Source organism: Crinia signifera, chromosome 1 (assembly GCF_055691185.1).
Source record: "Crinia signifera chromosome 1, ASM5569118v1, whole genome shotgun sequence".
NCBI lineage: Eukaryota > Metazoa > Chordata > Amphibia > Anura > Myobatrachidae > Crinia > Crinia signifera.
In genome coordinates this window covers 159,534,230-159,544,798 of record NC_139217.1, presented here as the reverse complement: position 1 = coordinate 159,544,798, position 10,569 = coordinate 159,534,230, and the positions used below count along the sequence as shown (strand labels likewise).

Below are 10,569 nucleotides of genomic sequence, written 5' to 3'. Positions count from 1 at the left end.
CATCTTGGTTTACAACAGGTTCCATTGCAGATACTCACTGGGTCTCCTCTTCAATAGGTGTTATAACAGCAAGTGCTGTCATGCTCTTCAACTCCGCTCGGACTTCATCCTTCATAGTGATTGGACCCAGACAAGGTGCGCACATGGCAGGGGTAATGGAATTATCCACTCACATGTGGTAGATTACAAGTAGTTTGCCGATGGTGTTAATAAATCTTTAAAGTCATGGATCTCTGGGGTGTCTCACTGTATCATGTGTACTTAAGGCCCCAGATGTATCAACCCAAGACACACGCAGTCAGTCAGTATAAGCAATGATCTATCGTCACCTCTATAGTGTCTCAGACCTGCAAGCATCCTGTGCAGGAAGCGGGTGGGCAGCTGACATCCGCTGATGTCAGCTGTCCTCCCCCGCACCCGTGTCACCGAACAATTACCATGGAAATGCCCACCGCCGTTGCCCCATGCCTCCTGTCCGTACTGACGTGTGCCCGCTCGCACCCTGCGTCTGCACATGCGCAGAATTGCGCCTTCGCATTTGCAGATGCAAACCATCGCCCCCGACGAAAGCAATAGGAAAAACTCCCAACATCTGAATATGAGGGGTTGTAGTGGATTAAACATATTGTAAGACACCAACTTGAAATACAGTTTGACTGGAACACATTCATTTGATCCTCAGTGATGTCATTATTACAATTTATTTCTGCATAAAAGAATAATGTACTGTAATTTGCCTTTCTCCTCTCTATGTATTATTCCTACATAGCCTCATGGTATATGACAGTTACATTATGTGTCCCACCGGATGGCATACATGGGATCTATATGACACTGGGTGTGGATCATTAGGTCGACAGTTATTAGGTAGACCACCATTGGATCACAGTGAAAATGTCGACACAGGAAAAAGGTCAGCATGCACTCGGTAAACAAAAGAAAAAGGTTTACACAAGCAAAATGCAGACATAAAAATAGTCGACATGTGAAAAGGTTGACATGAGTTTTCTTGTTGTCTATGTGGACCCCAATTAGTGTAATACGTACCCTGGTAACATTTGACCTTTCCTAAGTATGAACAAGGTATCTGAATGAGCCATGGTGACCTATTGCTGTTGTCAATGTCCACATAGTGCATGTCGACCTTTTGACTATAAAGACCTTTTGCCTGTCGACCTATTGACTGTCAACATAATTACTGCCGACTTAACAACTGGAACCAAGCAGAATCTAGATGTGTGCTATGCTGGAACTCTCTGGAAGTGACATCGCTGACACAGGCCGGGTCAGAGTTCATACTGTCATATGTTCTTTAATACTTATTTGTCTGGAGTCCCACGTTGCCAGCACTGCACAGATCACGTAATCCTTTTCCTGACAATTCTATATGTGCAGTACAAAAATCAATGGGAAAATAGCTGCCACATTAGATTCTACTCTCACTTGTGTTAGACAATAAGGGGCCTGCATGGATATACAGCACCTTCTCTCCTAACACTCCTGTTCACACCTCAGGAGTATTGTAAGGGGTATTTCTTAGGGCCCTCCAATGTAGGCAGAAACAGCCCTATCTCAGTGCATTGAATACGACTAAATTCCACAGACAACAGCAGAGGGAGCTACTGAGCACATCTAGCTCCAGCAGCAGCAGCTCTGAGTCTGTTCACATGGGATTCCAGCAGTGACTACTCTTGTTGTTCTCTTATGGTTATTGCTGTGCTCTGTGTGTGTGTGTGCAGTGTCTATATGCATGTATGCTTTCGGCCTATTGTGTGTATACAGTATGTATGTACTGTATGTATGCTATGTGTGTAGATTGGGTGTATGTATTCTCTGTGTTTGTTTAGTTCTCAGTCCTTCCTTCCCCCTCCCCATTTTTAAGTACCCAGGCTGTCCTGGAGCCTTAATCAGGCTTTGATCGTAACTGGGCTTGCAGACACTGGCAGGTTGCACTGGCAATGTATTCTTTCCCTATATCAAAGAACTCATATTGCGGTGTGTGCACTTATTGTGCAATATTATTAAGGTGCATACACACAGTGAGATTTTGGCTAACAATTTTGACTACGGTATATAGTCAAAATTGTATGAAAGTTAAGTAAAAATCTCAATGTTTCCCCTGCTAGATATACCAATGCGTGGCCCCATGAGGTCGGTATCTCAAGGAAAAATGACTGTGCATTCAAGGCAATGTTGACTATGGGGTGATTCTAATTCATTTGGACTCCCGTTCCGATATCTGGGGCTGTGCACATGCGCATGCTATATTATGCACCTGTGCAGCCTCTTTGCAAACGGTTTCTGCAACTTGCATAGTCGCAGAGCGGTTCCCCAGGATTGGGGCGAGCCAGGGGCGGATGGCGGCTAAGACAGGGGTCGCCCATGGGTACACCCAGCGTTTTATGGGCGTCTCCATGAAAACACTTTGCCTTCCCATGGGTATGCGGGGGGGGGGGGGGGGTGTGTGATGATGTGTGTCGTGGTGGACATCTAACATCACAGTTCATCAACCGCTTGCCCCGTCTTTGTCCCGGCGCTCACAAATGAAAGTCTGTCCCCACTGACTTCTATTTGCAAAGGCAGGAGAAATCATTTGATGGTCAGTGCCTGTCAAATGATTTCTCATACAAGGGAAGGTGCTTTCGTTACACATCCCCTCATAAGGTAGCGAGGAGAATCAGTGGCAGGGGATTGGGGGGGGGGGGGGGTTCGGCGGGTTGGCGTCCTCGCAGCTTACCGAGCAAACTAGAATCAAGGCCCTATGTCGCTTGAAATGAAGTTGGCCATAATCCAAATAGCACATTTTCAAAATCGCAAGTGCAGTTACCAAAATCGGCTCTATGCACTTCAAGGGGAAATTGCAAAGTCAAAATTGGCCATAGTATAGCACAGTGTGTATGCCCCTTTACAACTGTACATACAATAGAGCTAAGAGATTCTGATTCAGGGTTGATATAAACAATACATTATGTCGCTGTTTTTTTAATGACCGTCATATATCATAAAACAGATATCTAAAACATTTCATTACAATGTACTGCGGACCGTTCCAGTAATTTATGACTTGTGGTTCTGTACGTATTTTGTTTATCCTAAAATAATTGGACCAGAGGTCTCTTCCAAACCCTGCCCTCTGCATGATATGTATATGACATAACATATGCTTATCATCAGCAAGTGTGTTCCTACACAGTCGGCATATCCCATATTTCCAGACTGGGATTTACGTGATTGGAGAACTGATTCCATAAAGTTTTGCTGGTTGACAGAAAAACTGCTTCATGTGGCTGGCACTATGGCTAGCAAAGTGCAGTAAACAATAAGTTTTGTTCTTCTAGGCAGTGAGTCGTTTGAGGATAAGTGAAGGTCGTCACTCCATGAGTTCACTGTAGTCACAGGTATTTTCCAGCTGACCACATGGGTACAGGAGCAGCTCATTCCCCACTAAAGTAATGGGCTCAACCTGTCAGAAAAACAAACAAGGAAGTTAAATATTGTTGGAAATTTTCCCGGTGTTTTGCACCTTTACCCAGATCCAATTACTCACTCCACACACACCACATATAACACACAATTATGTGCAGTGTTGAACTGGGACATGAAGGGCCCACCCGGGGAATGTAGTGGTAGGGGTCCATGGTTACAGTTGTGCCAGCCACCACAAAGCCTCGGCTAACCAATACAGAGTGCATGGTCTGGACAACTTGACATATAGTAAATACTGTTAGCCAATCCATGATAATGTACCAGATTGAGAACAGAAATGCACTGTAACAAATACACCATTAGTCCTGTGCAGTATAATTATTTGGTCCAAGGTAATTCCTTGGCGCTTTTGGAGGGGAGATGAAGGAGGAGCTGCTCTTGATAGAGTAATGAGGAAGTTGAATGCAGCTGTTTCTAGGTTTTTTTATTGGTTTAGGGGGTAAGGTTATAAAGCATCCGGAAATCCGTTATGAGATGTTGGAGCTCTTTAGATATGATGGGTTCATCTCAGCCCAGCAGGGCTTGACTTGTTTGTCACAGCCCTTTTGGAGTCACTAAAGTGAGTTGTTTTACAGAATAGGTGTTAATATATGGGTGAGCTATTAGTTCTAAGTTTTAGCTAGGTGGTGGGCTTTGGTTGGCAATCTTTCTGTGGCTGAAAACAGGGCTCCTCGTGGCTCAATTTATAGCACAACTAGTTCTGACTATCATTTCCCCCTTGAGAAACGCGAGTCAGTCACTACCTTAGGATAGAACCATGTCACCATCTTATGGTGGAGATAGCACTTTTCCAGTTAAGGGGAAATGGTTTCTACCCAACACGGGTGTGCAGGGGGAGGTTAAGCCACTCTCATTTTGTTAATTAATCATAATATTTGTGGACCGTAGCCAAGGAGCACAGCTCATGTCGCCACCTTGGCATAATTACAATTAATATAATTTTAATAAATTAGGCTGTGACCTTTCTTTTCCGATTCTACCTGGTTGTTCGTGTCTTTATTTATTACTTTGGTTTAAGAGGTGAAATAATTAAAACAAATGGGCGATTTAGATAAAAACAAAATCATTGTGAGTCCGATGTATTACACGGTGTGCCTTATTCTGTATTTTATGTGTGACTTGATTTTTTAAACATCCCAGAACCGAATATACCTTCCATCGATGTACTCCCGAAGGTTCACAAAAAAACCCTGAACCCCCGGTTGGCACGTTATATACAATTATTAATATAGAAAGGGGACTTGAGGCTGTAACCTATTTCCTAAATCAAGGGTCCCTATCTGAACCTATGAAAACGTTTTTGTTGGCCAGTATCTCTTTAATTTTAATGAACAATTATTGTTTGCATGAGGGCTCCTATTATCTTCAGTGTACTGGAACGGCGATGGGCACCAGGTTTGCCCCTAGCTACGAAAATCTATTTATGGCCCACTGGGAAGAACAAGTAGTGTGGTCTGGTGGCGTGCTAGGGGTAGGCCTGGTGTCCTGGAGTCGTTTCATAGATGACATTTTGTTTATTTGGTCTGGTGAAAAAACAGATCTCGACAATTTTTGTTCACAATTAAATGATAATGACCGGAATATAAAATTTACATTTGATTGCAGTCCAGATCAAGTTTCCTTTTTGGATTTAAAACTGTACATCGAAAATAATTTGCTCAAAACTAAAACTTTTAGGAAAGAGACCGATTCCAATAGTTATATCCAGACGACCAGTAAACATCACAGGAATTGGTGGATGCCATCCCGTTCGGGCAATTTTCCTGAATTAAACGCAATTGCACAGACATCCAAATATATAATGAACAATTGGAAGAGGTTTCAAATCGATTAAGTGTGAAGGGGTATTCTGCAGATGTGCTCACTAGAGCCAAAGAAAGAATCAACCTAGTTGAGAGACCTACACTACTACAAGTGAAGCCCAAAACTGTAGATAATACAGAAAAATTCAAATGGGCATTCATTAGCAGATATAGTTCTATTCACAAAGATATCAAAAGAGTTTTTCGTAGTAATTGGCATCTATTACAAAATGATCCAACCATTGGATGCCATCTGCCTACAAAACCTCAGTTCATATACAGAAAAGCCCCATCGCTGAAAGACCATTTGGTTCATAGCTCCACTGATGGAGAGTTACGTCAGAATATCCGAACCATTGTCCTGTTTAATCTGCAGAACAGTTAAAGTTAAGGAAAGAACGTTTGATCAATTTATCGCAAATGGACAGACCATTCCTATTAAGCAATTCATAACTTGCCATTCACGAAATGTAGTATATGTTCTGCAGTGCAGTTGCGGATTTTCCTATATAGGAAAAACTTCTAGGCAATTAAAGATCCGCACTGCCGAGCACATTTACAATATTCGGAAACAATTAAAAACCCATACTGTTTCAGAACATTTCCGTGTGGTACATAATGCAAAAGAATGCCACATTACCAACTTTTGTGGGATTGAGCAAATACTTCCAAAAAGCTGCACCAATGATATGGCAAAACGCCTCTCATAGGCTGAAATGCGCTGGATATATCGTCTGGGGACATTGGTAATCAGAGGATTAAACAGCGAGTTTGAACTTAAACCTTTCCTTGTTTAAAACACTGATATCTATCTTTTCTTCCATTCTTAGTTTACGGTGGTGTTTTATTATAGTATTTTATGTTGTGTTATTAACATTTGTTTCTTTTTTTAGAGTAATCGTATCAATGGAATCAAATTATTGTAAACGGCTGCCGATTTCCCTGTTAAGCTTTTTTTACATAAATCCTATAGTGTGCTACGTTTCAATTGTATATAGGGAACCATATTCTAGCGCTATTATATATATATAGTATTTCATTATCACTATATCTTGATAGATAACGATATATATAGTAACCACGGAGGACGCACAGCTGTGGATGTCATTTTTGATAGATGTTTCTGTTGCTGTGTTATACGGCAATGCGCTCCAGTCATTTGGAATGCACCGTCATGTTGTTCTCGCTGTAAACTCAATAGAAATAAATACTTCCGGTAAACGGAGTATGAGCGGTGACGCGCTTCCGCTATTTGGAACGCACCGCCATCTTCTTTTCAGAGGGAAGTCGGAAGCTGTGCGCCAATTAGCAGCGCTCAGCATCAGCTGCACTGGATTGATACTGGTATAAATACACCAGTTGACAGACATTACAGCACGCTTCTGAAGAAGGTAAACCATTTCCGAAACACGTTAAGCGTGCTTTTAGCTGTGGACTCGTGTATCCTGAAGGGCTGACTTGGAGAGTGGGACCCCCGGCTGTGGCTTCTAATTCCGGACTAAGGAACCCAGAAGGGAGGACTCTGACATCATCACTTGCCTGCAGTTTACCATATGGGACACCTGTCTAATGCCTTTTTAAAAGTAATTTTATTGTAAGTGCATTATATGTATTACATTTTTTTAAACTTTATTGACCTGCACTATGTTGTATTCTATTGTGTTTCCCCTGCTTGTTTAATAGGGGAGAAAAAGAAGCTGTTGAATACGCAGGATTGTGACCTTATCATCAATTGGTCAATTTGGGTTTGATATCCCTTCTGTAAGGTCTCATTTACCTTGTCACATAGTTACCTATGAGCGCTACCGTTTGAATTCACCATTTCTATCCATTTGTAAACCTTCAGTAGTACTTGGTGTTTCTACTAGGTGGATTTAAGTGTAGCTGCACCTGGATTTAATTGCGCACCTCTGTAGTCAATATCCTTTGCTTTCCTGTATGTGTGACTTGCAGCACAGTGGAAAAAGTATTATGCCAAAAGATATGACCAGTCCTGTACAGACAGCTCTGCAAACAGAAAATGGGTATTACAATTGTATTACCTTGTGATACTCAACAAGGTCAGCCAAAGTCGCATGCTGCAGCTGATCCACACCCAAGAAGCTGCATGATGTGCCAGAAGCGTCTATGAGGAAGTGCACACATTCGTCTTCATGGCGGTAGGTGAGGACATACCCATGGATCTTCTCACTTACACGGATCAGGAAGCTCCCTGGTACATGGCTCTTTAATATGTTTTCTGACTGTGGTCTTGATATGATGCCTGATAGTAAACAAGAGAAAAAAATGCATATAACATCTTTGTTTACCTATATTGGTACAAATGCAAATTATTTGATGATGTCATCCAATCTGGTGAAAAACGGTTTCTTGGGAACATAAAGACTGAGAGGTAGACCAGCACAACAGAACATACTGTAACTACTAACACCATCCACAACTACACATGCAGTATTATGTATTTCTCATTACGTTTATGTTTTATTTGCTTGCGGCACACAAATATACCTACAGCTATTTTCTGATTTACAAATCGCTCAAATGACAGCAGTCCGTGCACATGTTATTTGATTCCACAAACAGCCAATGTCCCTTTAGATAATCTGATAATGTGTTACAGTACCTACCCATGGGATCCAACTGTTTACGGAATAGATTTCTCCGAAAGCATTCACAATTGTGGTTATAATTACTGCATTTTGCAATAATAACACTGTTTGCTGCCTGAGTAAGGTAAATCAATGCCCCACCTTGTGTAACAGAAAGTATGATTCACCTGAGTGCAAACAATAACCTCTAGGTTACAGGGAGAAAGGCTGTCATCACCTTATTGTACTGCTTCGTTAATAGATTGTAGGGCAAGTTACTCTTTAAATCATTAAACATAAAAGATATACGTCACATTTTCTGGCGATTTAAACAACTGTGTTTGTAAGTGATGAATGTGTAATGTACAGTAACTCTTCTGTCTCTTCTTCCACAAGGTGTCAAATTGCAGTTACTATTTAAACCTTTATTGAGTACAGACACTTGAGAATATTTGAAAGTGTCAAAAACATTCTAAAGTCCAAATATTTGATAAAGTCAAACTTTGAATTAGACTTACTAGCAGTTGTAACATATGTGCACTCTGAGGTGGTCAGACTAGAATGAATTTCAATCTATTTCAAGACTATTGTGAGTTACAGTTTAAGGACATGGAGTGGCCAGTTTTAACTCTGGATCTCTACCCTGTGATATATTTAGAAGAAAGTATATTGTACTTACACACATAACACACCAGGGCCATCATACATTGACAGAATTAGAAATCAAATTACAGTATGTTGCCATGTTAACTTGAACGTCACAAACTACTGCAGACTGAGTATACAGGGCCTTATAGTGCAATTGCGGGTTCTAGGATACGGAACTGATCATTTTAGCAAGTAAAGCTGCTGCCAAGAAATGAAAAATAAAAAACTCATTTGACATGGAAAAATGAGGAACATGGAATTGCTGGAGATGGTGACCGATGCCTAAATACAAAATCCAACGATTTTTCTTGTGGTTTATAAAATACCACATGTGAATAGAAGTCTGAATTCTCAAAGAACCTCTCAGTTGTATCAGTCTTGAGATCTCAAACCACATACAATTTTGGCAAAAGTGCACAGTATCTACCGGTTTAACAGGTCAAATCAATAACACTGCCAGAAAAATAAAAGTGCCCACCATATCAATACACTGCGCAGGCATGTGGTTCACAGCACGCATGCACGAGTCCATCCTGTGATGAAGTCCTTAAAATTTTTCTAAAAACACGGCGTTTACAAGGTGATTGACATGAAGTAGGCATGTGAGGATGGACACTGTTCATTTAGTGGAAATGTTAAGAAAAACACAGTGGGAGTGTCCAGGTAAATGCTAAGCATGCCTGAGCATTTTAGGGGAATGTTTGTGATGTCAGCTAAAGGCTGCATATGCCTATTTCCATCGCACTGCCTGGTAAGTCAAGGGCTACGCCTGCGATGAGTTGTGACCAGTGTAAAAATCTATTGAAGTTGAGCCTGTTACGATGGGTTTTGGACACTTTGGTATGGCCGTGAATGGATATGTAGCCGTAAAACTCCATTCACACAGCGTGCACATTAATTCGCAAGGTGGAATTTCACTCTACTGTATGTGGCTTAATTTAACGCTGGCCGCTGGAAATTCGCAGCTGTGCGTTCAGATCTGAAGAAGACCTTAAGCCTTTCATGAAGTGGTCTCCTGAAATCCATGTGTTTCGCTTATAAAAGGCAAATTGTAGACATTGCGGCAATGTCCCACATTAGCGCTGCAGTGGGCAACCTAGATGACGTGCATGAAAGAGTGCAGTCAGACTAAAGATGAATTCATTAATATTAACAAAGCAAAAAACATAGGTAATCATGCTAATTTAAGTTTAATTATTAAATCACTGCAAAATTGGCAAAGTATGAACTATACCATTAGTGCATACCTGGCAAACTTTTAGAATACAATAATATTACCAGGTTTGGAACATGCATACCTGCAGTGCAGACAGCTATATCCTATTGATGTTACAGAATGTACTCACAACCATGAATGGGAAGAGTCAATGAGCTGAGTAACCGTGACACAGCTTACTTTCCATGGTTCGTCTAGTATTGTTTATATTACATAATTGTATGCTATCATTTTAGTGCTCTAGACTGTTGCCTGGTCAGAGCGACAGAGTAACATTACGTACTGGAACTTTAATTGATATGGAATTCCACTCTGAATTACCGATCAACTCGCATAATACATGCACTCATCCAAAATTCCTGCCACAATTGTCACTACTTTTGTTAGCACAAACTATTCCCTAGAGCTCACCGTGAAACCATGGAGCAATGTATGTTCCAGATCTGTCCCATCCTGCCAGTACAGGAAGTTGTTCTTCTTTATACCATTTGATGATGTTCTCACGAGTGCAGCTGGAGTTTAGTCTTCTTATGCCCTGTCTCCTCTCAGACCTGAATTACATAAAAGCACAACCTATTAGCATATGTGACTAATGCTCTCCATTATAGTAACAGTCATTCTATTTATCTGTAACAGCAAATTATAAACAAAGCAAGCTGTGAGGGCAAATGAAGATAATAAATATAAAGTCAACACAAAGCATTTTCAATCTAGTAGGAATGTAATGGTGCGTACACACGGGGGCGATTATAGCCAATATCACTGGAAATATGGTCGCCGAGCGACCATATTGCCAGTGATTGGAGTGTGCACCAGCGATAAATCGCCG

The 10,569-nt window shown here is 41.2% G+C and overlaps 1 protein-coding gene across 3 annotated transcripts in view; it reads right to left on the bottom strand.

Annotated features, from left to right (window-relative positions):
- Positions 1 to 2,035: 2,035 nt before the first annotated feature.
- Positions 2,036 to 10,569, bottom strand: part of SH2D4A (SH2 domain containing 4A) — an 82,607-nt gene continuing 74,073 nt past the window's right edge. For all 3 annotated transcript variants that reach the window (XM_083175320.1, XM_083175338.1, XM_083175329.1), the window contains 3 exons: positions 10,152 to 10,291; positions 7,331 to 7,551; positions 2,036 to 3,463 (listed from right to left, as the gene is read on the bottom strand). In XM_083175320.1, the coding sequence (XP_083031446.1) occupies positions 3,371 to 3,463; positions 7,331 to 7,551; positions 10,152 to 10,291 (454 nt within the window). In that variant the 3' untranslated portion in view covers positions 2,036 to 3,370. The remainder of the gene's footprint in view (positions 3,464 to 7,330; positions 7,552 to 10,151; positions 10,292 to 10,569) is intronic.